We start from the raw sequence: 27,913 nt of genomic DNA on the forward strand, positions 1-27,913 counted from the left end.
ATGGGAACAAATGTTTCCGTAACTTCCCAAGGCTGGGGATTGCTAATTTTACCTTTGTTTCTCCTTATTAAAAAAGTTATACTACAAATGTATGCAGGCCATATGATGATTAATCTGTCAACAATCAGAAAAGGCCATGTAATAACAAATCCGTAAGTTGCTTGTGTTATAAACATTTTCTTGTTATAATGAAACCAGTCAATTAAATCAAAGTAATGCATAGAACCTGTGCCTCTTTCTACCAGATATACTATAGATGTTCTGCCACAACCAGAATAATGAGTAAATTATCAAATTCTAGCAAGAGTAACATCTTGTCTTTTCAACTCTTAATGCAGCCCTTCTGGAAGATGTGAATATTTGTCTTCAGGCATGTAGTAGTCTCCATGCTCTGTCTTCCTCCCTACCAGATGATCTTTTACAAAGGTACTTGCACTGAATTCTGTACATTCTTTGAATTATCTTGTTAACGGAAATGTTACGACTTTTTTCTTCTTTGTCCTTTTTGATGATGCAGATGTGTTGATGTATGTCGTGTTCAACTCGTACATAGTGGTGCTCGTGTGAGACAAACTTTTGGAAAACTTTTGAAGTCGATTCCCTTAGATGTGGTATTGAGGTAAGTTTTCAGGCTAATTTAAATATAGAGAATGCTTTGGTTGTTTTCTTTAATAAGATTTCTATGAAAAAGTAATAATTGGAGTGTTATGTTTTCTCGATTTTAAAGCCAAAAAACATGATAGTGTCTTGGTGTCCCTTCTGCTTTGCTACAGACTTAAGAATAGTAGGTAGTATACAAAGTAGTGAACAAATTTGATAAACTAAGCAGTCCTGCTTGTGAGAGATGTGAATACTTGTAAGGTACAGGTTATCCAGAGCTTCAATAATATTTCCTGCAATCTGTGTCTTAAAGACCTGAGCTCTTAAAGCACTTTGTTTTATAACAAAAGAATGTACTTATTTCTATTCATTGCAGCTATGTTTGATATGCTCAGAAGATGTGATTTAGTAATTTTCAACTTTAATATGTTCAGCTGTATACTTTGGTCTAGAAGCACATGCAAAGACTTTCTTTCCAAATGTCTTGTATTGAAGCAGTTTCTCATGAAGGAGCCCAAAGCAGTGAGCAGTGTATAACAGTTCTTACCCTGTGGATTTCTCTCAGTTAGCTTGATGCCACTGATGACAGAAAATGTCTCAATTTGTATACAGAAAAGACAGGATATTCAAAACTGCCTGTAGTATCTGGTAGTTTCCTGCTCTGGAGAACCTGAACCTTGAATATCTACTGTAAATAATTTGTGAACTGCTTCTGGATAATCACACGTATAAATGTCATACTGAAGTTTCACGGAAGAGAAGACATTTTTATTGCATTCAAGTATGTTTTCCACTGTTAGGTATACTCTGTTATGGTAATTTACTACCTTTTATTGTTGAGGATTAAGATATATGTGAAATAAGAATAACTATTGGGAAAAAAAAAGAATATTTTAAATGATTGACTTTTGTGAGGTCTTTTGCTTTGTCTTAGAGTATAACATTTGATTGATTCAAATATATTATGGCATGTGTTGTTTTTCCTCCTATTCCTATAGTAACCGTAGCCACACAGAAATACAGGAAATTTCTTTGGCTATAAGAAGTCATATGAGCAAAGCTCCAAGTAATACATTCCATCCACAGGATTTCTCTGATGTCATTAGTTTCATTTTGTATGGAAGCTCCCACAGAACTGGGTAAGAACTTCTCTTAAAACTGAAATTCATGGATGTCAAATGGATAGTAAACAATTTCAAAATATATCTGGTTTAAAATTTGTAAGTGTCTTTACAAGTTACATTGCTTTACCTTCAATCACTTTTTACAATTCTTTTTAGGTACTTTTAAATGTATTCAAAGATGCACCTTTTTACATATTTGCATATATAAACTGCTGCAGGAACTAGTTCTATGAGGGATGTGTTTGAGAGTGAGTTGTATACAGTATGAACTTGTTTTCATATACTGATGTTTTCTTACAGGAAGGATAATTGGTTAGAAAGGTTGTTCTACAGTTGTCAAAGACTAGATAAACGGGATCAACCAACTATCCCTCGCAATCTGTTGAAGACTGATGCTGTTCTTTGGCAATGGGCTGTCTGGGAAGCAGCTCAGTTTACTGTTCTTTCGAAGTTAAGAACTCCTCTGGGTAGAGCTCAAGATACATTTCAAACAATTGAAGGTAATGTAAAGAATATAGGAATTTTGTGTGGGATATTCTTTGTAAGAGACTGTGCACCTAAGAACTAACCAAGACAAAGTCAGTGTCTTTTTCAGTGGATTTCAGAGATTTTTAACAAGCTTTTGTTTGAAATATCAAGAAGCAAAACTGCAGAATATCCATTCCATAATTGCTAGTAATGATAGCACTTTTGAGAGACTTAACTTTGGCATGGCTATCTTCTGACACATTTAAGTAGAGTACTGTCTAGTAATGTAACTTGTTCTTTCTGTGTTTTGGTAAAATGCATAGGTATTATTAGGAGTCTTGCAGCCCACACGTTAAACCCTGACCAAGATGTTAGCCAATGGACTACTGCAGACAATGACGAAGGACATAGTAGCAACCAGCTTAGGCTTGTTCTCTTGCTACAGTATCTGGAGAACTTGGAAAAACTGATGTACAATGCTTATGAAGGATGTGCCAATGCCCTCACCTCACCGCCCAAGGTTTGTGTTTCTTACAGTGCTGATGCTATTTCAAATAGTCCATTAAATTGGCAGTTTTCAGGGCTGTCCTGGTCTTACTGTGGAATCTTTTGGACAGGGTGCTGTAATCAAACTTTGTTTCCTAATTAGACAAATTAGAGAAGATTTACTTCGAAAGCAGAGTTTGAGACTTAATTTGTGCAGCTTTGACTTAATGTTATTCCTGGAGAACATGTGAAAATAGGAAATACATTTCTAGAATCCCAGCTTGTGTAGTGATACAAAATTAAGCAGGTTTCCAGTATCTTTGATTTATAGCAGTTAACTTGTCTGTTATTGACCTTCCTGTTATAAAATAACACAAAAACCTGAGGTTTAAATTTGCTTTTGGAGGGATAAAATAATTGTGTGAGCAGCATTTCCTTCTGTGTAGTTTCAGCTGCAAAACATTTCCTCACAATACTGTTGAAATAAGTTGTGTAATTACCAGATTTTGACATGGCAGTAACGTGTAACTTATAGACAGTTCATTTCAAGATTTTTAGCTTGTCAGTGTGCCTGGCCAGTTGCATGCTATACATGATTTCAGAGCATCTGCAGTTCTTAACATTCAAGAAACAGAATTTTATCTGTTTCTTCACTTCTTAATTGAAAATTAAATTTGAGAGAAGAAACTTGTTTTGACTTGATTGTGTTTATAAATATTAAGTATTTAATTATTATTTTTATGCAGTGTTTTATTTTTCTCTCTTAAAAGGTTATCAGGACATTCTTTTATACTAATCGTCAGACGTGCCAAGATTGGCTAACACGGATTAGACTTTCCATCATGAGAGTTGGATTGCTGGCTGGCCAGCCTGCTGTGACAGTCAGACATGGCTTTGATTTGCTCACAGAAATGAAAACTAATAATAGTATCTCTCAGGTATTCTCTTCTCAGACTTTGTGGGAATATTTTTGCTATAGTCTACAATATTTTAAATGAACTAAGCTGAGGCAATCAGTTACTGCACCAAGTGGTCTGTCAAGGATCTTGTTATTTTAAATAGTATTTTAAATTCATGCTCCTGTTTTAAGAGGTTTTTGTGGTTAGGCAATACTGTAAGTTGGAGATTAGTGTGTAGCATATGCATTTGCTTAAGTACAGTTAATAAATGCTATAGTTCATATACAGTTTGAATTGAATAACTTATTTTTAAGCGGGAGGTTCTGCTTAAACCCTATGGTACTTGTTTGATAGGTTTGTTGTATTAGTCTGAAGTCTTTCCTGAGCTTCTGACAGTATCTGTACCAAGCTTTGGGTGTGAGCAGAAGGGGGATGTATGGTAAGGGAACCTTTCCCCTGCAAAGCAATTTCTAGCTAAGTGGAGGTGTAGGGTGAGAGAATAAACTGGTTAACACTTTTTTAAAAAGTTGAAGGGCACAAATAGTTTCTTGAATACATGGCTTGATATACTTAAATATTTAAACAAAGGAGGTTTGCTAGATGTTTGTCGCTCACAGCTTTATGAATTCTCACATGTGTTTTAATGGGTATAGACCATAACATAGTGATTACTAATGGAGCATTCAGGCTGTGAATGCACAGCATAAACTTCTGTCCTTAGTGCCCCCCCGCCCCTTTTCCGAAGGAAGTGCAACCTAATGGATATGCAGAATACTTCACCTTGTGTATGCATATAGTGAAATACTGCTTTACTGTTTTCAAGCATGTAACAATGTATATAGCTTTTATTTCATATGATATTTGTTAAATAAAGCTTTTATTTTTGGTTTTAGGGAAATGAATTGGAGGTGACAATTATGATGCTGGTGGAAGCATTATGTGAGCTTCACTGTCCTGAAGCTATTCAGGGTATAGCTGTCTGGTCTTCTGCTGTAGTTGGGAAGAGTCTTGCCTGGATCAATTCTGTAGCTCAACAGGCAGAAGGGCGGTAAGTTCGGGGTGTGTGCGCGCACGTGTGTGTGCTTTTTTTGTTTTGCTTTGTTTTTAATGTTGGATGGTATGACTTTGGACTTATTTTTCTTATTTATAGTTCTACCTCTGAATCTTTTAAATTGTGACACGAAACAAGGCTACTGAGCTAATTTCCTTATTGAGGAAACTCATTGTCTTTCAGATTATCTAATGCATCCTGCACTTTTCGATATGTACAGTTTTAACTATATTACCAGGATTTGAATATAAATGATATTCCTGAGTTGCTTTTTTTTTTTTCCCCATAATATCTTGTATATTGCAATACTATTTTCACATATTACTTAGCTTTGCATTGCAAAAGATGACTAAATCTTTTCTAATGAATTTTCTGGCCAATGGTGTGATCTGATTACTGGCCACAGTTTGAGAGGGAATCTGAGGTAAATACTTCACATTTTTTATTCTGTTCTGGAGATGTAGCTTCTACTTCTGTCAAAGTAGAATCTTCAGTTACAGATACTAGTCAGTGGGTCAATGTGTGATGTTTAAGAGTATACCTTAATTAAGAATATTGTGGAGCTTTCATCTACTTAAAGGAATACATATGCTGGGAAAAGCATATGAAATGAAGAAAGGGAGAGCTTTTTGTTTCCATATTAAAAACAAAACACAAAGGTTTTTTATAAACTGGTTTTTTTTTCCTATTTCACAAGACTCTAAAGTAATGTACACCTTTGTAATACATAAGGAGTTGCCCAGGAATGTCAAGTTCAAGGTGTGAACTGTTGTCCTAGACCCAGTTTTACAAACCTCTAGTAAACGTTATTTAGCTAATCAGTATTCTGGTGTATTTATTCAAGTAGAAAGTACCACAATCAAATTTAAAACTCATGCCTGTGCCTCAACCTATACTTTTTTGAAGTTGGCATTAAGACTTGAATGGAAAAGCTCTTATACTAGGCTATCACTGGAAAATGCTTTCTCAGCTGGTAGATTTAACTGTATTCTATCTTAATCACCTTCTCCTCCCCGCCCCTCCTCCCCCCCCCCCCCCCAAGTTGCATGTTAACGTTTTGGGTTGTGTGATAAAGAAGTGTTAAAATACAGTCTAATTACCAAAATAAAAAAACTGCTGCTGTAAAATGCTGACTAAGATATTAAACCATTTAAGGTTTGAGAAGGCAACTGCGGAGTACCAGGAGCACTTGTGCTCCATGACGGGCGTGGATTGCTGCATAGCAGGCTTTGATAAAGCTGTGCTGAAGCTGGCCAATTCCAATAGTGTCAATAATGCCAGCCCAAAGCACTCTCTGAACGGTGAGTGTTTATTGGTTTCTTCTTCTAAAAGCTATACAGATTTCATAACTCTGTGTACAGAATTAGAAGTAAAACATTCAGTGATGTAGCCATGCTGATTTCACAGCATCTGATTCCTGCATCTGAAAAACTTTCTGTTAAACATAACTGCTTAGTGCCACTGAAGCTAATACTATGCATAGATACTTGAGGGTCTGCAGTACTGAGGTTTAGCTGAGTGACACTAAGGTGATTGGCAAAACATTTTGTATTTAAAGTAATTTAGTTCTAAATTATTGTAGACTGTCATAACCTAAAGCTTAGTATTTTTGACCTAATTATATCACGTGTGCTACTTAGTTCAAAAAGAAAAGCTTAATATGAGACACTGTTTCAATATTCTGTTTTTCATCTTTGAAAAGAGACTTTGTTCCTAATTTAGCTCTTAACAATTTTCTTATTTCTTTACAGATATGGACTTAGTTTTTCCAAAACTTCCTTTGAAAATGTTCTGTTTATATATTAAAAAAAATTAATAGAGAAAGAGTACTGCAAATGTTGTGTAACTATTTGGTTTTAAAAAATGGAATGTTTCTCTTGACAACAGATTTGGAAATTATGTTGAGTAATAGACTTACTTTTAAAAATATATATATTTTTTTTCATTTCACAGGAGAAACTAGAAAAACTGTTCTAACTAAGCCAAATGACTCTTCACCTGAAGTTATAAATTACTTGGGCAACAAAGCATGTGAATGTTACATTTCCATTGCTGATTGGTCTGCTGTTCAGGAATGGCAAAATATGGTCCATGACTTGAAGAAGAATACTAGTAATACCTCAATCAATCTAAAAGCGGATTTTAACTACATAAAGTAAGATTATCATTAATTTATTGAACAATATCTATCTCAGAGTACTGAAAAATTAAAGTTTTTGGAGAGTGGATATCATTGAAATAGAGTTGTGGTAAGAAGAAAGTTGTGTCCTTAGGGACATATAATAAAAAGCCATACGGAAAAGTAAAAAGTTAACATCATTTTAGATTACTCTGGCTTTCTGACTATTTTGGGTTGTTTTTTTAAGTGTTCAAGGAAAACATCTTAATTTATTTCAAGTAAAAGATGTCAAACTTATGCTTCTTATATTAGCAGATGATGAGTATTTTCCCCCAAGATAAATATTTTTAAAAATAAGTTGCCTGTTAATATATTGACTTTTTAAATGAATTTTATAAATTTTTGTAATCTCTTTAAAAACAAAATATCTTAATTTGCAAGTCTAAAATAAAAAGTGCATTAACGAGGTGGTCTTGGCTGCTTTTTTTTCTTTTTTTCTTGGAAGTGTCGTTGCTTGTGTGGTGGGGTTTTTTTCTCTCTTTTTATTTTTATTTATTTATTTATTTATTTATTTTCTTAGCACTTGGTATATTTTTCTGGTTCTTCTGAACAGATCAAGAAGAGACTCAGTCCTAAAGAGGACTGAAATAGTAAAAGTGGGAATTTTCACATACTGACTTTTTTTCTTTTATAGTCCGGATACTTAAGTAACTCCTCCTTGAGAGTGGATGGGAACAAGAATATTGAGCATTTGAGTCTTCCAGATTTTGAGCCATTACCCCTCGTAATCTTTCAGTACCTTTTTTGTATAGTTTGGTGGAAAATTGATAATGTCCAAATTATTTATCGATGCTGAACAATGAAAAGAAAATGAAAGTTTGCTTCTCAGGCTCTTAAGCAACATAAATTTATATGATCTATGCCTTGCACAATATTCTGTTATTTCTGAAATTTTCACGGAAACTGAAGCACTGAAATCCAGGCCTCATGAAATTCCATCACAAAACTTACTTTTCTGTGCATTAAGAGTTTTGTGCTTTGTTTTTTATCTTATTTTTGTTTGTTTTAAAGTACTTGCAAATTCAGACTGCATATGATAGAGTATTTTGTATATAGAGTATTGACAACATGAAAAGCTTCATAGCTGGAGAGAGTATTTGTCCTTTCATTGTAATATAGTATTTAGCCGTTTGGTTTAGTATTATTACCATTTACTGATATATGTGAAAATGGGAAACTTTGCTTAGAATTAGTCTTTTATCAATGCTGTGTTAAAATTTCAGGGCTTTGAGTCAGGCTTGAATTTTTCTTTTGCTGTTTTCATCATAAGATATTTAGCATCTGGAATGAAATAAGAAATGTGAAATAAAACTATAAACATTGAATTGCAGATCTTTGAGCAGCTTTGAATCTGGAGAACTTACTGAATGCACAGAACAACTAGAGTTATTACCAGGAGAAAACATTAACCTACTTGCAGGGGGATCCAAAGAAAAAATAGGTATAAATATATAAATTAACATTACTTCGTATACAAAAGTAAATATTTTTACCCTATATTTGTCTCTGTAAATGATACACTGAAAGTTCCAAATACAGTTTGCTGTGTTCAGTGCTGTAACCTTTATGAACCAAGCTTCAGAATAATTGGTAATGATAATTCTAAATGTTGTTGCAAGTTTTTTGGAAGATGTGTGTTTTATGGAGATAGCTTGTTTTGTTTAATCTATCACAAATTACTAAAATAATTTTTATATACATGTGTTTTTATATACATGCACACACAAGTTATTCCCAAACTTCCTTGCTTTCAAAGATGTATTCTCAAACCGTGATGCTAAAACTTGACAATTGTAGTTGGTTTCAAATGTTTAATCTCCTTGTAGACATGAAGAAGCTCCTTCCTAATATGCTAAGTCCTGATCCAAGAGAACTTCAAAAGGCAGTTGAAGTGCAGCTTTTGAGAAGTTCAGTATGCCTGGCAACAGCTGTAAGCCATGTAGAACAGGAGCAAAAGTGGCAGTCAATATCTGAGTAAGTTAGTGTGCCGCAAAGGAATGTATTGTACTGTGAAAAGCTGCTTTAGCTTGTTAATCGTAACTTCGTGAAAAGTGTACTCTATCTGTATTTCAGCATCTGCGGTGGTGTTTGCTACTAGTTTTTGTTGTGAAGTATAAATTTACAGAGGGAAAATAAATTGGTGTTCAACTCGGAGGTCATGTAGTTCTTTGGTTGATAAAGAACTGCTTCCTGTCAACTTAATATGGAAAGTATCATTATGCAACTTGTATACGATATTGGAACATTTTTCTCATCATCCATAGGAAGATGTTTGCTGTTTTTTTCAGTATTTTTAATATTTTTTTCTTAAAAAGGCTAGCTAACAAAAGTGACCATTCTGATTCTTAACTTTCATTTCAGAAATGTTATAAAATACTTGAAGCAAACTTCACGAATAGCTATTGGACCTTTAAGACTGTCCACACTCACTGTGTCTCAGTCTTTACCAGTGTTGAGCACTCTTCAGTTGTATTGTTCTTCTGCTTTGGAAAACACTGTATCCAACAGACTGACATCAGAGGTGGGTCTGATTTAAACTTAAATTTTAGTAATGTCTTTCTTCTGAATAGCCATGTCATGAGGTCTTGAACATAGAATATAAATTAATTGTTCCGACTTCTGTTGATAGTGTTGCAAAAATGCCTCATTTAGTTTTCTTTACATGTTTTGACCCAAAAGCGTTTTTAATTTACCCTTCAGTTGAACTTCTTTGTATAGTATAGTAAATATACCATTTCTTTTGATTACAGTTAATGTAAATTACATCCAACTGTGTTGTAGGAATAAATATTACAGTGTGCTTTTAAGAATGATATATTATATATAAATATATATACTATAAATACTATATAAATAGTATAAATACTATAAAAGTAACTTTAAAATATTTTATGCGACTTTGCCTCTTACAGGATTGTCTTATACCTCTCTTTAATGATGCTTTGAGGTCATGCAAACAGCATGATGTAAGGCCATGGATGCATGCCTTGAGATACACAGTGTACCAGAATCAATTGATGGAAAAACTGAAAGGTATGCAAACTCTAATTACAGTGTTATGGAACATAAATGCAGAATTTCAGCTTAAAACTGCTGTTAAAAGCAGCCATATCTTGTTGAATTATTTAAATTGGTTTCTTTTCTTTTCCTTTTTTTTTTTTTTTTTTTTTTTAAAGAAAAAGAAAAGTTTGTTATTTAGGTATTCTGCTTTACAACTAGGGGTCTCAATCATGACTGTAGTGTAGATAGTATTAAAAAAAAAAGCAAACAAGTTCTTATTCTGAAATGCTTAGCTGCTATAATATAAATTCACTCTTCTCATTGCACTTTACTGCATACTGGCTCTTTTTCATACTTTATATGCTTTTACTGTTGAACACTTCAGTGCTCTCTACAGCTGGTTTTTAAAATCAATCATGAAAGTTGTTTAAATGTGTGATATGGAAAAAAGCTAATGGGGGCGGGGGGAAGTACCATTAGGGAAGGAGTACATTTCTTAGTTAAGAAGAATGCTTATAGTGAAAATGACCAATTTGCCCAGCAGATGATCTATAGATATATATTTTTCTTTCAGATAAGATATATTCTAGACAAAATTGCAGTCATGTGGATTTCTGAAGGAGTTTTTAGGAGATAGGAGCTGATCATTTTTTATTTTTTTTGATGGCCATATACAGAATAAATTGAACAGAAATTATCTGGATACCCCAGATGGAATTATTGTTTGTTTAATTCTTTTGTTTAGAATGTCTTTCTTCTTCAGAACCAGCAGTCCCAATTAAGAGCCATCTGATGGAACTGGGCTTAACAGCAGCAAAATTTGCACGGAAACGAGGAAATATTGCATTAGCTACGCGATTGCTTGCCCAATGCAGCGAAGTTCAGCTAGGAAAAACCACCACTGCACAAGATCTAGTCCAGCACTTTAAAAAATTGTCTGCACCAGGTCAGATGGATGAAAAATGGGGTCCTGAACTTGATATTGAGAAAACAAAATTGTTATACACAGCAGGTGAGTTTGTTGATTATCTTGTAGATACTTGAGCTTCTTGTCCTTGTAATCAGGCTAATTCCCCTGACCTTGAAGAAATCACAGTAGGACGGTATCTTTAGGAATTGATTTCATCCTGTTAGCTATTGTCTCAATCTGAAAGTGTTTTCAAATAGATTTTTCTTCACTAGTCACCTTTAATTTCAAATGTGAACTTTCTCTGTAAAATGTATTACAAGCTGTATCTGAATATGCTGAATTTTAGAAGCACTTTGAATGAAATTAACACTTTACTGAAAATATACTCTTAATGATATGCAGGTCAGTCAACACATGCTATGGAAATGCTGAGTTCTTGTGCCATATCCTTTTGCAAGTCTGCCAAAGCTGAATATGCAGTTGCTAAATCTATTCTCACTCTGGCTAAATGGATACAGGCAGAATGGAAAGAGATATCAGGACAATTGAAACAAGTATATAGAGCTCGACAACAGCAGAATCTCACTGGTTTGTCCACCTTGTCTAAAAACATATATACGCTGATTGATCTCCCAGCTGTTAATACGCTAGAAGAAGAATACCCCAGGATTGAAAGTGAATCTACAGGTAGAGATGGAGGGGGGGAATTAATGACTGATGGTTCCACTGAGGGTTAGCCACTGTTACATTGATATAGGCTGAGTGCTATATCACTTGTGTGCTTGTTTTGAGCATATATAAAAAATATAAAACATTGTATGTTTGCATAATGGGACTTTTTTAAATTAATGTTGATACTTTACTATTTTCTGATATTTTTGTCATTCAAGTGATAAGACTGGACAAGAAGGCCCTTGTGAGCATGAGAAGGGGTTACCTTAGGTTTTCTCATGATGTTTAATCTACATTTAATTTGAACACTTACGTTGTGTTTTGTGGTAACAATATAATTCCCCGCTTCATGTAATTTAGTTCCCCTCTTGCAGATTGTCAAAACTTAAAGATATTAATGGATGTATATGCAAATAAACACATGTGCCTCTCTTCCTCTCCTTAGGGTAATTTGAAGTTTGCTTTCTGAAGTGTAGTATCTTGATGTTTTGGAGATCATGAGCCTCTAATTTCACTTCCATGTTTCTAAGAAAGTGAGAGAGAGAGCAATTGTAGAGTTGTTAGCATATGTAAAGCTGGTTTTTGTTTTGCCAGCCGTATCAGAGCTGAAAAATGATTGTTTTTTTGAAAACTGGACTTTTGCAGTACTAACTTGAGCAAAAAAAAGGCTTACTTCTAATACTTTGTTGTTTTGTGTGTTGAGGAAATCAGTAGTACGTTTTACCTCATAATACATAAAATCATGTATGTTGCTTTATTTCTCCCATCACAGTAAATATTGGAGTTGGAGAGCCTGACTTCATCTTGGGACAACTGTATCACTTGTCTTCAGTACAGGCACCTGAAGTAGCCAAGTCGTGGGCAGCCCTTGCTAGTTGGGCTTACAGATGGGGCCGGAAAGTAGTTGATAATGCCAGGCAAGTTTATACTAATGTTTAAATTTATAAACCATAAAAATTTCCTTTTTCAAGAGGAACTCTAGCTTTGTATTTATGATTGTAGTTCTCTATGATAAGTCACATGTGAGCAGAGAACTGTGAGTATTCTCTTGATTACTTGCCCTCTCTAAATAGAAGTGAACTTCGTGATGTGTTGTGTACAATATTAATAGGTTCAGCTCTACAAATAATATTTTGGGGGCCAATAATTCATTAAATATTACAGTCAGGGAGAAGGTGTTCGTCTGCTGCCCCGGGAGAAATCTGAGGTTCAGAGCTTGCTTCCAGACAGCATTGCAGAGGAAGACAAAGAGAAAATCTACGGAATTCTTGGGCAGGCAGTGTGTCGTCCGGCTGGGATTCAAGTAAGTGGAAATCTGCTTGCTTAAAAGTATTCTACCTCAGGTTGAAACTAAATTTTCCTCTAGTTGTGAATCATAGCAACTCTTGTAAATGTTTTAAAGTCAAAATCCAAATAACATAGAAGTTCTCAAGAAATCAGCTGTTAGCTAAGCAGTAAAACATCTGTTCTGTAGATTATGGTGGTATGATCAAGTAAGGCAGTTAAGTGAGCTGCCTAGAAAAAAACTGGATGAGCAACTGATGTGTGTTTGTAGAAGTAGCAGGAGGACTTAGTCAAATCTGTTCTCTCTTTATTTGCATTTAGGATGAAGATATGACTCTACAAATCACCGAAAATGAAGACAATGAAGAAGATGATATGGTGGATGTTATATGGCGTCAGTTATTAACAAGTTGTCCCTGGCTTTCAGATCTTGATGAAAATGCAACAGAAGGGTTAATTAAAGTGTGGAGAAAAGTTGTAGACAGAATCTTCAGTCTCTATAAACTTTCCTGCAGTGCATATTTTACTTTTCTCAAACTCAATGCTGGTCAGGTTAGTGTTGTGCTGGTGAGGAAAGTTAAATTACAAATATTTCGAAATGATATGTGTTATATAGTTAGCTAAGAGTATTATTTCTATGTTTGATATAAAAGGTTCCTCTTGATGAAGATGACCCTAGGTTGCATTTAAGAAATACTTCTGAACAAAGCACTGACGATGTTATTGTGATGGCAACCTTAAGATTGCTACGGTTGCTTGTGAAACATGCTGGGGAGCTTCGACAGTATCTAGAGCATGGGCTGGAAACTACACCTACTGCTCCTTGGAGAGGTAATTACATGTTGTTTAGTTGTTAAAATTAATTTTTGACACATTTTTACTAAACAAGCAGAAGGTTATTCATTGTGCTTTCATAAAGTTCAGATGTAAGCATGATAGAGAAAGCTTTTTTTTTTTCTGCTTTTAATTAATTTAATTCAGGATGTTCTCCAGTCTCTGTTCTGGTTTTAGAACAGATCATTAGTAGAGGTTCTTTCCCCCCACCTCGCTTTAAAACATTGAAAGAAGAAAGAAAATGTAGTTTGTGAAGTACTGCTCTATCTTCCTAAAAAAAAAAAATTTTTTTCCTAACTACAGTTTGAAAAATGGTTCAGAGAAGAGATGCATCTTTAAGGTTCTTGGTAACCACTGGCCAAAGACAAATGTCTCAGCACGAGTTGTTTATCACTACACTACTGGTTCTGGTTGATCAGGGGCCTTCCCACAAAAAATTGTTGAGTGCAGAAGGCAGTACAGGAAGAGACCAACTGTTGTAAAATTGTACTACCCTTTGAAAAACATCTGTTTTTTCTGATGCTAAGAACTACTGATGTGACTCTCCTTGATTTTTTGCAAAAAGATACCACAGATACAGTGTGCAAAACTCAGTTCCTCGTGCTTTACTGCAGGATTTGTACATTGCGTTTGATGTCATCTGCATTTGAATGGTAGGAGAAAATAAACTAGTATCTGTATTGTACGAGACAGTTATTTAAAACAAGAAGTTTTTATTGGGAAACTCCATTCACATTCTCTTAATGCAAAAATAGGATGCTTAAAAAAAATCTGTATCATTTACAGTGTGCAAAGTGATTCAGCACCTTTTCTTTTCCTGTTTATAAAGGTATTATTCCTCAGCTCTTCTCCCGCCTGAATCACCCAGAAGTGTATGTTCGTCAAAGTATTTGCAACCTGTTGTGTCGAGTGGCTCAAGATTCTCCTCATCTCATATTGTATCCTGCAATAGTGGGTACCATCTCACTTAGTAGTGAATCCCAAACCTCAGGTAAGGAGGAAAAATGAAATGTTCAGATATGTTTTAGCTGATGTTTTCTATATGTTTCTTTTTTTTTTTTTAGTGACTCCTTGATACTTTCCTTCTTAAGAACTTTCATATTATGGGACATCACTGATAGCTTTTACTCTGACCTAACAGCTTAGCAAATAAGTTAGTCTTTTCAATTGTATCATCATATATTTGGACAGTAATTAGTGTAATATGGGGTCCTGATGCTAAACGATATATTGACTGGTATTGTCTTTTGAGGCCAGAACAGCATAGGTAATATTTGAACATCTTTTTAAATTTAGGGAACAAGCTCCCTTCTGCCATCCCCACTTTGCTAGGTAATATTCAAGGAGAAGAATTGTTGGGTAGTGAATGTGATGGAGGGAGCCCCCCAACTTCTCAAGAAAGCAGTAAAGATGACACAAAAGTTGGATTAAATGAAGATCAAGCAATGATGCAGGACTGTTACAGCAAAATTGTGGAGAAACTCTCTACTGCAAATCCAACAATGGTATTGCAGGTAAATAAGCAAAATGTATGTTGTTAATGCTCTCACTTGGAACTAAAAATGTGTAACTTGTATATCTTGTGTGGAAGGATACTGAAAGTTTTGTTGCATCTTTCATGCTATTAGACTGTCATCTTTTTTTCAGGTTGTTCATCTACAAAAGTAAGTGAATCTTAATTTATTTCGTACAGGTTCAGATGCTGGTAGCTGAGTTACGCAGAGTTACAGTTCTTTGGGATGAACTTTGGTTGGGAGTTTTACTTCAGCAGCACATGTATGTCCTCAGAAGGATTCAGCAACTGGAAGATGAAGTCAAGAGAGTTCAAAACAACAACACTCTACGGAAGTATGTTGCGAATAATTTGAATGAAAGTCATGACAAAGATTGTTCTTGGGGAAGCATGCAGTCAAATCGACCAACAGTGTTGTTGCTCCTAAATTTGCATGGCCCTAGCTGCTTCTGTGCAAGCCAGTGACCTCAGTTCACAAGCATTTTGATGCTATGACTAGTAATCTAATCAAATCAGAAGTGATAAGAGCAACAGTGTCTATCTGTGAATCCTTGCTAGGATTTCCATGGTGATAATGTGGTAAAACCCAATGTATATTGAGTTCTGGAGGTTTTTGAGATCCTATAGCTCTCCATTTCCACAGTCTTACTTAAAAGTCAGCTGAGATGAGGAAAGACATGTTAAGAGAAGTCAGCTGTTTGGAGTTTATACTAAATAGATAAGATAAACAGAATGCCTTAAACCACTTCTGGTTTTCAGTATTCAGGAAGTCTTTTTTTCTTTTACCTGTGTTTCTCTCTCAATCACTGTGAATGGATTTGTGGAAGAGGAAAGCCATTCACTGGGTACTTAGTAAGTTTAAAAATGCCTCTTGAATTCTGTTGTCAAGTCTGACATGGAATGGGAAAAGAGAGCAGTCAGAATCACTGTCTTTCAGTTCTTTATCGTGTTGTATCCCATCAGGAAATAGTAGTCAAGAGCTCTTGTGATAAAGAAAGGAAATAAGTTGCTTAGAGTGCTTTGAGCTTGCTGAGCTTCTCCTCAGGGTGTCCAATAGTGAAAGGTCCTATTCAGTGTTTCAGTTAACAAAAAAACAAAAACCAAAAAAAAACCAAAAAAAAAACCCCAAACAGCGGAACATGTGTTCACTGTGGAATGAAATAGTTTTTCCTTTTAATATAATCATCTGTGAAGGCCTCTTTTTAGAGATGTAAGCATTTCCTGACCTGTTTGATGTCTCACTTGTGGTCCATTTTAATGTTTAACTTGTTTTATGGAGTAACTTGTTTATGGAGTTAAGAGGAAATTGATTTTTTTAATAGAGAAGAGAAGATAGCAATCATGCGTGAAAAACATACAGCTCTAATGAAGCCCATTGTATTTGCTTTGGAACATGTACGGAGCATCACTGCAGCTCCTGCAGAAACTCCTCATGAGAAATGGTTTCAGGATAACTATGGAGATGCTATTGAAAATGCACTAGAGAAACTTAAGAATCCTTTGAATCCTGCTAAACCTGGAAGCAGCTGGCTCCCGTTTAAAGAGGTATAGTATGCACAACCTAATATGGCAGAAAGGCTCTAAACATTCTTGCCGCAGTATGTGCTTGACTCTCTCCTTAGTTTTCTATTGCTAGTCTCTAGTCATTTCATAATTGTATCCAACATTCACTACAGGCATGCTTCAGGGTAACACAGTAGTTTTTGCATCCTTAACAAATGCTAGTGATGCCTTGACTATCTGCGTTATTATCTTTCTACCTAATGGAGTTATTTTGTTTTTTCAAAGCTTGCATCTTCTGCTTTCTGGAATCTTGTCTGTTTCTGGGACAGAAGACTTCAATTTTTTTTTTTAAAAAAAAAACTGTCTTTTTGAAACTCTATGCCCTTTGAATTCAGTGGATTCAAAATCTAACAAGTTGGTACTCCAGCTGTCCTTAAACATAGTCCTCAGGTTGTGCAGCAACCTTCAAGTGATTTACCCCTCCTAAAGATACTGTTTTGTAATAAGTTTCTCAGTTATGTCATCTTTTCTTAGTTTCTTAAAGGTCTGAGGAGAAACGAAATATATATCCATATTGTCCATTTGGATATCCAGAGCCAACCTAGTAGTTTTTAAACAGCTTGATGGATAGATACTTGGGTTTACACAAACATATTTTTTTTCATAATTCCCCTTCTGCTTTGCAGAACAAGCAAACATATTCGTATATGAATAGCAGAGTTCAGCAGCTCCCTATCTTTCAACACAACACAAATATTTATACATACAGGAACAAACCTCTTAAGGAATTTGATTTGCCATGACTTTAGTGCTTATCAAAAGACAGGGTATACATACTTCATAAAATTATTTTAAAGGATATTCTTTGCTTAGGTTTTGTCATCTTTATCCCTAAGCTATAAATGAATTAGTAGGGTAGCAAGGCTGAAGTTTAGTTTAAGAAAATCCCCATGCATTCTGGAGGAGAAAGATCACCAAGTTTTTTTGTTATTGTTTTGAGGGGTGTTTTTTATGTTTTGTTTGTATTCATGTTTGCTGCTAAGGTGAACCTCAACCTAAAACAAAATTTCTTTGGAACAGGTTATGCTAAGCTTGCAGCAAAGAGCACAGAAACGGGCTAGTTACCTTTTACGGCTTGAAGAAATCAGTCCCTGGTTGGCTGCCATGATGAACACTGAAATAGCACTCCCTGGAGAAGTATCCACCAGAGACACAGTCACAATTCATAGTGTGGGCAGCACCATCACAATTCTGCCTACGAAAACCAAACCTAAAAAGTTGCTTTTCCTGGGTTCAGATGGGAAGAACTATCCGTACCTTTTCAAAGGTAAAAAATGGAATTTTTCATAAGTTATTGTCTCTTGCTATAAGTTAGACTGTACTAAACTTGGGAAGATACACTGTTGTAACCTTTTTTTATCTACCGTTATGATAGGGAGAAAGTGTTGTTTGGTCCATTTGCACCCTTCCCCTCACCACTTTCCAATATGTGTTCTAGGATTTTTGCCCTGTGAAGCTCTAAATCAGGTGTTTCAGATCCATTCTTCAAGGGTTACATCAGAGGTAGTATTCTGCTTGCACGCTGATAGGATTAGCTGGATGCACTTTTCCAGAAGCTTAAGGTAGTACCTGGAAGAGAAATTTTGAGACTTCATGCCTTCCCACAAAGAAAAAGGATTGTGTAGTATATCAGTTACTGTTGTGTGTACTGCTCACAGCTGTGATACACTGATTCTAGTAGGCAAATTCCACATAAACATTTAGATTCAGGCTGAACTCCTCATCCTTAATCTGAGTGGTTTATAAAGCTTCTGAAATGAGTTATGATTTCAGAAATGCTGTATTTCGGGCTTTGTTTAAGGATAAGAATTTTATTTCTAGAAACTGAATTTGAAACAAATTAACACAGGTTTGGAAGACTTGCATCTAGATGAAAGAATCATGCAGTTCTTATCAATTGTGAACACAATGTTTGCCACCATTAACCGTCAAGAGACACCAAGGTTCCATGCAAGGCACTATTCCGTGACACCTCTGGGAACAAGATCAGGCTTGATTCAGTGGGTGGATGGAGCTACACCTTTATTTGGACTTTACAAGAGATGGCAACAGCGAGAAGCTGCCTTACAAGCACAGAAGGTAACAACCAGGTTTTATTCCAGCTAGAGCATTTCAGAAGGGAAACGTCCTGATTTGCTTTATGATCCTATTTGGTTTTAAGTAGTTGTAAACTAAAAAGGTTTAAAACGTGGTTTTCTTGTGATAATGCAGAGCAGTTCTGTGTATTCATATCTCCTGGGATTTGACCAGATGTCAGATGAAATTGCATGTATGTACTTCACTATCTAACATAAGTATATGGTTCTGGCATAAAAATTCAAGAACTGTTTTTGAACAAATACAGTTAAACTTGGTTTAAGTCATGTTAGTTTCACATCCCATTCTTAACTCTCTTCTTTTTCAATATAACACAGTGGGAGTTCTGAAATTGACCTTGGTAATAGTAGAGTTAGGCCAGAACAAAATTTTTTCAGTATCTTTAGGTTTTGTTAGCTATTGAACTTTAAAATAATTATTTGAACTGTAAAAGAGTAGTGAAGTTGATTTCATGTTGTTCTCAGTAAACTGAATTTGAGATACTCTTCTGTGGTAACGAGAGTTGCAGTGCGTACACTAGCATTATTTACCTCTTCTAGGCTCAAGATTCTTATCAGACTCCTCAGAATCCTGGAATAGTGCCTCGACCCAGTGAACTTTACTACAGTAAAATTGGACCTGCTTTAAAGGCAGTTGGGCTTAGTCTTGATGTGTCTCGTCGTGACTGGCCCTTGAATGTAATGAGGGCTGTTCTAGAAGAACTGATGGAAGCAACCCCACCGAATCTTCTAGCTAAAGAACTTTGGTCATCGTGTACTACACCAGATGAATGGTGGAGAGTTACACAGGTAAGTTGTAGCAGATGTATTTTCCAGTTTGAAAGGCTATATTCTTAATGGTATGAGGGGCAAGAAATGCCTGGGACGTGTTCAAGCAATAATGCTCCTGAGTTAAGTGAGCTAGCACTGCTGAAGGAAATGTTGGCTAACAGAAACAACTGTGCCTTCTAGAATAAGAAAAAAGTATATACCTAATAACCATAGTTTATTAATGTAAAGCTGTCAGCTTAAGAAATGAGAACTCTTGTAAGATATCATCAGACAACAAATAAACAGCTTGGAATAAGTTGGTTTTGATATGTCTTACACTTAAATTTAAATAGTATTTTAAGATGGTAGTCAGTCCAATGTGTTGGCAGAGGATTCCCACAAATAATTTTTTTCCTGAAACTCTCTTTAAAGTCGTATGCAAGATCCACTGCAGTTATGTCCATGGTTGGCTACATCATTGGTCTTGGAGACAGACATCTGGATAATGTTCTTATAGATATGACTACAGGAGAAGTTGTCCACATAGATTATAATGTTTGCTTTGAAAAAGGTAATTTAAAAAGTGCTATATGTTATTCAAATAAAAGGTTTCATTTCTCGATGTTTAAAAGAAACAACTTTAACTTTTATCTTAAAGGGAAAAGCCTCAGGGTACCAGAGAAGGTTCCATTCCGGATGACGCACAATATTGAAACAGCACTTGGTGTGACAGGAGTAGAAGGGGTTTTCAGGCTTTCTTGTGAACAGGTAAGTTAGGAAATGTGCAGAAAACAGAGGGCTTTCACTTATCATATGTTGTCTTAGAACTTCTACTAAGCATTCTGCTGTTGATTTTGATAAAGCCTTCACTCTTTTTGGTGTGATTTTTTAGTTGGACTTATTTTAGGTACATCTTAAATTAGATGCTTAAAAATAGATGAATGCCAGTTAAATTTAGATGCAGGTAGTGGTGCAGCTACTATTCTGTGGTTTTTTTTGGTAGCTGTGGATTAAAAATAAAAAAAATTGAATACCACATTACATACTTTATTGCAATTTCAAGAAATAGAAGTTTTTTGCATTACATTTAACTTGAATGTAACTATATCATTAAAACATCAAATGTTGTCTTCAAATTCGCGTTACTGTTCTGGAACATGCACCTTAGCCAAATGAATATATGCTTTAATAAGATGCAAGTCATTCAGTTAATAGAAAATGAAAAAAATGTAGTGGCCTGTCCTACAGAGGAAATTAAACTGCATGATCCCACTCTTTCTATATTCTTTTGTGTAAATTCTGTGAATTACTACTACTGAGTTGCTAAAATTATTTGAAAACTTAGTATCTTCAAGTTTACTATAAGAACTCAGATGAAATGGAATTTCTGGAAAATGTTCATTGGTGCCACAAACAGGGAACATTTTATTAAGCTGTGATGTAACGGCTTAACAAATGTGTCTTAGGATTTTCTTTTTTTCTTAAAAGTGTTTTCAATCTTGGTAGTATTTCCGCCCCCCCCCCGCAGTAGTGCTGTACCAAGTGAGTAAGGTGGCTCTTCATGAAGATTGTAGCCATGACAGTTCTCTGTTTTGTTGTTTAACCTTATAGATATACTTTAGAAAGGGGGGGGGGGGGGGGCGCTATTTTTTTCCATTTTGATATCAAACAAATTTTGAATAAAATAGCTCATGAAGTTTTGCTTAGCCTCTTTCTTCATCCTATATAACCATGGCAAATATGATTACTGTGAACAAAGGAGAGGTTTCTTCCTCAAGGGGATGTTGTTAAAGAGGATAGAGTTTGTTAGGAGTGCTAGAATGCAAAGTTTAGTTTTAGTAATGCTACAGTAGGCTATCTGCATTTGTACATACTGTGGTGGTGATCCTGCGTTTGAGGTGGTTATGGATAAACTATGGATTTCTGTAATTACTCAAATACAGTATTTTGTATTTAAAATTCCACTGATCTACAGTGATAACACAAGCTCAGAATAAGTCTGTTTAAAATATGATACAGGTCCTGCATATCATGCGGCGTGGGAGAGAAACTTTGCTTACGTTGCTCGAAGCTTTTGTATATGATCCTCTGGTGGACTGGACAGCAGGAGGTGAAGCAGGATTTGCAGGAGCTGTCTACGGTGGTGGTGGCCAGCAGGCTGAAAACAAACAGAGCAAAAGAGAAATGGAAAGAGATATTACACGTAGTCTCTTTTCTTCTAGAGTGGCTGAGATAAAGGTGAGTTCACTACAGTAGTTTTTTATTACACAACCAGAATGGGCCATACACGTACACTTTTATTTCATTTGTTTGCATTTTGGGGGTGGTGGAGGAGGGTAGTCATTTATTAGAAATAGTTCCCAAATTGTATTGTGCTAAATTGAGTTTCTGTGTGAGGAAGTGTTTATATGGAGCTTGCAAATATTTAGTTTTTGGTTTCTGTGTGTGCTTAACCCTAAAACATGCCTTAATGTTTTGCTGAACTGAGACTGGAGGAATGAAAATGGAAGTTTAGAGACAGCCATCTAAATGTCTGTTAAGATTTAGACCTGTAGCATTGAAGGTAATTCTAGATGAACAACATGATTGGAGTCTTTTGTCTTGCCTTATATTTTTTCTTATCTGTTTGAACTAAGCCTGGTTTTAAACTTCTGTATCTTGCTTATAGGTTAACTGGTTTAAGAACAGAGATGAAATGCTGTCTGTGCTTCCAAAATTGGACAGTAGTTTAGAAGAGTATCTGAACTTGCAAGAACAGTTGACAGATGTAGAAAAATTGCAGGGAAAACTACTGGAGGAGATAGAATTTCTGGAAGGTGCAGAAGGAGTGGATCATCCCTCTCACACACTTCAGCACAGGTATAGAGGAGCCTGGCATTCTGTTGGGGATGTCAAGGCTTGGTACAGTTGGTGGTTTAATAATGTGCTTATGAGTTAGATGTTAAAAATGTGTATCTGAGAGAGACTAATAGCTAATCTTACAGTAAACAACTCATTCCTTCTGCAGAACAATTACTGAAGCCCATTTTCCTACTTAATAATTTTCTTTATGTCCTAAGCCTCATACCTCTTCAGTAACTTCTGCTATTGCATGTTTCATGTGTACTGACCAGAATGTGCTGACAGCCAGCGGCTGTCAAATGACCGACATAATGTCTGAGTTAAGCATGCTTTTTCCTTCAGTATGGTTACTGATTTGGATCACTACTTAGCTGTTGATATATGACACATTTTTGTTTCTAACTTTTCAACTTATTTCTCAAGTTTAGTTGAAATTGATCAAGGATTTCAAAATTGGATAAGTATGTCTGCATGCACACACATTCTTCTTTTTTTGTAGGAAACCATAATTAATGAACACAATGTTTGTTTTTGGAAATTTTATGTAACTGGTGAGAGTATTTTAACTTTTTGGTCAAAAAAGTAGTATGGTATGGTTCAGTGTAGTTTTGTATTCAATATAATTAAGTACTTTTGTTTCCTGGTAGTATTTACTTGATTCTGTGACTTCAATGATTTAGGTATTCTGAGCACACACAGTTGCAGTCTCAACAAAGAGCTGTCCAGGAAGCAATCCAGGTGAAGCTGAATGAATTTGAGCAGTGGATAACACATTACCAAGCTGCTTTCAACAATTTAGAGGCGACACAACTTGCAAGTCTGCTTCAAGAAATAAGCACGCAAATGGACCTAGGTATAAAATAGTATTTGATCCTTTTTTTTCTGATGGGTTGAAAATGAGTTCGATATCAGGAGGCATTATGAATATACCCTAATTTAAAAGCATGATTATGTATGTAATAAATGAAAAGGCATGGGTTTCCCTAAAGAGTGATTTAGAACACCACAAGGCTTCTATTTCAAACTCCCTGAAGGTTTGAACTTGTCTAGCTTGCCCTAGTTGTGTACATTATTCTCTTACCTTGGGCTTAAAATTGGCAGTATGAATACTCAATGCCTCCTTTACCACAAGTGAAACAATGTTTTGGGAAAGATTTTAATACTTAGTGCTTGTATGCTATGAAGTGCTTGTATGCTTCAGAGTTCAGTGGAGGTTAATTGTTTAACTGTCTGTCTTAAAAGGTCCTCCCAGTTATGTACCAGCAACAGCATTTCTGCAAAATGCAGGCCAGGCACATCTAATCAGTCAGTGTGAACAATTAGAAGGAGAGGTTGGTGCTCTTCTTCAGCAAAGAAGATCTGTTTTACGTGGTTGTCTTGAACAATTGCACAACTATGCAACCGTAGCTCTTCAGTATCCAAAGGCTGTATTTCAGAAACACCGAATTGAGCAATGGAAAACTTGGATGGAAGAACTCATTTGTAACATGACAATAGAACGCTGTCAGGATATCTTCAGGAAGTAAGTTTGCAAAATAATGGATTTTGGGGGGGAAGAATTTAGCTTTCAAGCTGTTTTAGGATTTTAATTTTGAAATTAAAATTAACAGTTTTGCTTCATAATTAAGTTGGGCCTCCCAAAACAAGTTTAAATTGTAATTCCAGAAGCCTGGAAAAAAAGATGAAAAGCTGCTTTAAAAATATGGTTGCAGAGTCTTGCTGTGTACTGCAAAAAGAAAACTAAGTAGCACTTCCCCATAATAAAAAGATGAATAACAAAGTGTGGCTTTAGGGTAGTTATAATCAGGGATTTTGGAAAGTTTCTAGCATTTAAAAATTACTTAAGTCTATCAAGGGCTTTTTTCATTAAAACAAATTTTCAGGCAGTTTTTTTTTTCCTTTTGCTCCAAAACCAGGCCATTGCACCATTCCTAATGCTTGGCCTACAAGTTTTAGATCACGTTCAAGTGTTTGCACTGAAACCTTTTTCCTTCCTATTCCTTATCTTCTTTCTTTGCCTAGAGGACTTCTATTTGGCTGGCCTCTGTCCTTGCAGATAGTAATGGAATGTGATGCTTTCTGTGATGCTTTAGAAGGTGTCAGTAGGATAGCCATTGACTGCTGTGGTATTTCAGATTGATATGAAGTGCGTGATGTGATAACTGTTCAACTGCGGAGTATTTTTGCTTTCCAGGGAGTGGAATGCAACTTGCTAGAGCTTGAGAAGGAAGAATGTTGTCACTGTGCTCTTGCTTTACAGGTATGAAATGCAGTATGCTCCTCAGCCACCTCCAAGTATGTGTCAGTTCATAACTGCTACAGAAATGACTCTACAGCGCTACGCAGCAGACATAAATAGCAGGCTTATCAGGCAGGTGGAGCGTTTGAAACAAGAAGCAGTTACTGTACCTGTCTGTGAGGAACAGCTGAAAGAAATTGAACGTTGCATAAAAGTTTTCCTTCATGAAAATGGAGAGGAGGGCTCACTGAGCTTAGCAAGTGTTATCATCTCTGCTCTCTGCACACTTACAAGGTGAGGTGCCTCTTGAGACATTATTTATATTTATTTATGTTTTAAGACCACATTAAAGGAATATTCCAAGTGACATAATTATGCATATATGCATGCAATAGCATGTAGGTATCTACTTGTCTAACTAAGCATCGTAATTGGTCTAGGCGGAATCTGATGATGGAAGGTGCAGCATCCAGTGCTGGAGAGCAGCTGGTTGATCTCACCTCAAGAGATGGAGCCTGGTTCTTGGAGGAGCTGTGCAGCATGAGTGGGAATGTTACGTGCCTTGTACAGTTGCTGAAGCAGTGTCATCTGGTACCCCAGGACTTGGATATTCCTAACCCAATTGAAGCATCAGAAGCTGTTCACTTAGCTAATGGAGTATATATCTCACTTCAGGTGACAATTATTTTTGTTATTTTTTTCTTCTCTCATCCTGAATCTTCTAACCGTTCTTAACAAATCCTTCCTTAAAAACAGCTAAATGCTTGTTTATGATATTGCTAAAACTTTTTGGACCTTAGTCTTGGTTGCTCCACTTTTTCACTGAGTTGACCAGCCACTTACTACTTCCGTTTACATTTTTGTTGGTCAGAAGAAACCATTCTGAGCTATACATGACAAGTTTTTAAAATTGCTGTAGAATAACCATGAGAAAGTTGGTAGCAAAGTAAGAGCTTCATGTTTTTTTCCTTTATTCTGTTGCTGCTAGTCCAGAACAGCTTCCAAATTGTTTAATATGTGCTGTTTGTTTTCTGTTCCTGCAAAGCCTTACTTATTTTCATCCAGAACAAGTAGCCTGAGACAAATTCTGAAAACCTGTTTTACAGACCCCAATCCCCAAAATAGGAAGGAGAAAAATCCATTTTTAATTTTGCATTTTAAAAGAGTTTTCACTACCAAAATATTCCATTAGTGACAGCTTGGGTAAAACAAACATCTTGTAAGGAATGTAGGCACTTACAAACTCTAGCTGGTTTTTGAGGGTTTTGGTCCCACTATATTGCTTTTGAAATGTATTTCCTTACCAACCTTTGAGTGCATTGAGATTTTCTTCACTTTTTTCTTCACTCTTCAAAGCATTACCCTGTGTTTCAGAAGCATGCATGTCATTTCTTTGCACTGCAACTGGATCTTTCACCAACATGCTGCCATATTCGCTTTTGAGCTCTTAGATGAGATGTGAAGCTCGGTAAACAGTCAAGACAACTAATCTTTTTTTGGTGTGTCTTGTCTCATTTTGGAGACAGAGGGCAATGGCTGGTCCCTTTCATAGCCTGCTGTAGCCCTCTGATGCATTCTGCATGGTGAAAATTGCTTTACATACTAAAGTACTGTTTTTCCTACCTGCAGTGATTTATATGGTGTGAATAGGCCTCTAGCTACAATAATCACTATCTGGCATCTTTGATTCTGTTGCCTTCTCTAGTCCAATCACTTTAGCAAATCATAAATTCAGTTAATTTAACTCATTTATTGTTCTGTAGTGGGAAAGAAAATCTAAATCATTTGAACAAATGGATTTGCAAAATGTGGTCTCTGCACCATTAATCTTTTGCTGAGCATTGCTGTAAGAGATTGCTGCTGTTGCTGTGAGGTAGTTGTTACTACATTATGTAAATGTTTGACAAATCTTTTCTTTTTTAAAATTTTATGTCCTAAGTTTAAAACCTGTTGCTAGCCCCAAATTTAGAGGGAAACATATTCCTGATTTTTTTTTTTAATTAAATTTTTTTTTGACCCTTTGCTAACTAGCATCCTGTTATCATTTAAATAACATCTTTTGTAGGTGGTGTAATACTAAAATGAGAAAGGTGTTGCATACAATGGTTTTGGGGGAAAAAGTTCTTATGATTCCATACTTAATTCTCAACAGGAATTGAACTCAAACTTTCGGCAGATCATTTTTCCTGAAGCACTTAGGTGCTTAATGAAAGGAGAGTACACCTTAGAAAGTATGCTTCATGAACTGGATAATCTTATTGAACAAACAACTGATGGAGTCCCTTTGCAAACATTGGTTGAATCTCTTCAAGCCTACTTACGAAATGCAGCTATGGGACTAGAGGAAGAAACACATACTCATTACATTGATGTTGCAAGGTATCGCATACATCTTTTTTTTAGTTCAGCTTTAATACGTTCAGAAGTCTCCATATACTTTCTTGCTCTTAATTTGGTACATTTGATTGAAATACAGGCTTTTAAGAAGAGCATGTGTAGATTTTACAGTAAAACAAATGCAGAGCTACAGCAATAGAAACATTTATCTGCTGAAGGTAGGCTTTTGAGTTGTATGGTAGTTAACATTCCAAAATATGCCTACTTATGATTTTATATTTGAATTTTTAAGGAATGAGAGAAAAAGAACAGGAACTGGTCCACGGGTCTGTGGGAGGAACCTGTGAAAGGGAGGACTTGTAGCCATGGTACCTCCTTGTTGGGAGCTTTGGGCAGTTTTTGCCTAATGAATCAGTGACTTGATAACCAAACTTGTGCAACTTGTAACGTGGGACAGTACCTGTCTGGAGAGGTGCTTGCTAGACAGCTGAGCAATTTTAAAAGCTTCCTGCCAAGTAGAAGGAGTGGTCTTGCTGCTTCCTTTGAGCCAGTTATGTGGTGCTCATCTCATCTATCAGTGGTACAGTGAATCTTGCTAGACCAGTTAAAAACAATTTACTTTTTTCTCATAGGTTAATTTTCTTCATGGTTTGCCCACTGGCAAGCCTGCTCAGCTTGTTAGTTGAGGGTCAAAAGTGATAATGAGGGAGGGAGAAGATAAGACCACCCTTTCAGGAGCAGCAAGCTGTTAAAGCATCTCAGCCGTAGTGTGAAACCTCATCCTCCACCTATTTAGCCCATACCTCATTCAGTCAATTAGAAGTGTGTGTATTCATAAAATCAGTGCTTGGTTTTCAAGGAAGAAAAAGTAATTTTTGCATCACTTAATATTCATCATTTTTTACTGTGCTTATAGGAAGTACAGTCTGTATCCTCTAGCTGGGATTTAAGTTCAACTTAGAGGTGGACCCTTAATACAATTCTAACTTGTATAATAATGTCAGCTGTTCTTATGGGTCCACCATTAGAACTCGATGTATAGAATCATATGGAAAGAAAAGGGGGGG

General features: G+C 35.8%; 1 protein-coding gene across 2 annotated transcripts in view; it reads left to right on the top strand.

Moving 5' to 3' along the window:
• Positions 1 to 27,913, top strand: part of SMG1 (SMG1 nonsense mediated mRNA decay associated PI3K related kinase) — a 69,766-nt gene that overhangs the window by 32,831 nt on the left and 9,022 nt on the right. The window contains exons 17-51 of one of the 2 annotated variants that reach the window (XM_064520329.1): positions 339 to 426; positions 518 to 619; positions 1,599 to 1,739; positions 2,025 to 2,224; positions 2,516 to 2,712; positions 3,449 to 3,616; positions 4,471 to 4,625; positions 5,784 to 5,929; positions 6,582 to 6,783; positions 8,139 to 8,248; positions 8,634 to 8,781; positions 9,169 to 9,328; positions 9,720 to 9,840; positions 10,553 to 10,819; positions 11,120 to 11,404; positions 12,162 to 12,310; positions 12,558 to 12,692; positions 12,995 to 13,225; positions 13,327 to 13,504; positions 14,337 to 14,498; positions 14,804 to 15,021; positions 15,201 to 15,355; positions 16,343 to 16,565; positions 17,604 to 17,850; positions 18,433 to 18,662; positions 19,220 to 19,468; positions 19,862 to 20,000; positions 20,088 to 20,197; positions 21,449 to 21,667; positions 22,098 to 22,288; positions 22,951 to 23,123; positions 23,513 to 23,792; positions 24,531 to 24,803; positions 24,950 to 25,184; positions 26,662 to 26,888. In XM_064520329.1, coding sequence (XP_064376399.1) covers positions 339 to 426; positions 518 to 619; positions 1,599 to 1,739; positions 2,025 to 2,224; positions 2,516 to 2,712; positions 3,449 to 3,616; positions 4,471 to 4,625; positions 5,784 to 5,929; positions 6,582 to 6,783; positions 8,139 to 8,248; positions 8,634 to 8,781; positions 9,169 to 9,328; positions 9,720 to 9,840; positions 10,553 to 10,819; positions 11,120 to 11,404; positions 12,162 to 12,310; positions 12,558 to 12,692; positions 12,995 to 13,225; positions 13,327 to 13,504; positions 14,337 to 14,498; positions 14,804 to 15,021; positions 15,201 to 15,355; positions 16,343 to 16,565; positions 17,604 to 17,850; positions 18,433 to 18,662; positions 19,220 to 19,468; positions 19,862 to 20,000; positions 20,088 to 20,197; positions 21,449 to 21,667; positions 22,098 to 22,288; positions 22,951 to 23,123; positions 23,513 to 23,792; positions 24,531 to 24,803; positions 24,950 to 25,184; positions 26,662 to 26,888 — 6,514 coding nt within the window. The remainder of the gene's footprint in view (positions 1 to 338; positions 427 to 517; positions 620 to 1,598; positions 1,740 to 2,024; positions 2,225 to 2,515; positions 2,713 to 3,448; positions 3,617 to 4,470; positions 4,626 to 5,783; positions 5,930 to 6,581; positions 6,784 to 8,138; positions 8,249 to 8,633; positions 8,782 to 9,168; positions 9,329 to 9,719; positions 9,841 to 10,552; positions 10,820 to 11,119; positions 11,405 to 12,161; positions 12,311 to 12,557; positions 12,693 to 12,994; positions 13,226 to 13,326; positions 13,505 to 14,336; positions 14,499 to 14,803; positions 15,022 to 15,200; positions 15,356 to 16,342; positions 16,566 to 17,603; positions 17,851 to 18,432; positions 18,663 to 19,219; positions 19,469 to 19,861; positions 20,001 to 20,087; positions 20,198 to 21,448; positions 21,668 to 22,097; positions 22,289 to 22,950; positions 23,124 to 23,512; positions 23,793 to 24,530; positions 24,804 to 24,949; positions 25,185 to 26,661; positions 26,889 to 27,913) is intronic. The other variant, XM_064520330.1, reaches the window with a different exon arrangement.

Source organism: Dromaius novaehollandiae, chromosome 14, assembly GCF_036370855.1.
Source record: "Dromaius novaehollandiae isolate bDroNov1 chromosome 14, bDroNov1.hap1, whole genome shotgun sequence".
NCBI lineage: Eukaryota > Metazoa > Chordata > Aves > Casuariiformes > Dromaiidae > Dromaius > Dromaius novaehollandiae.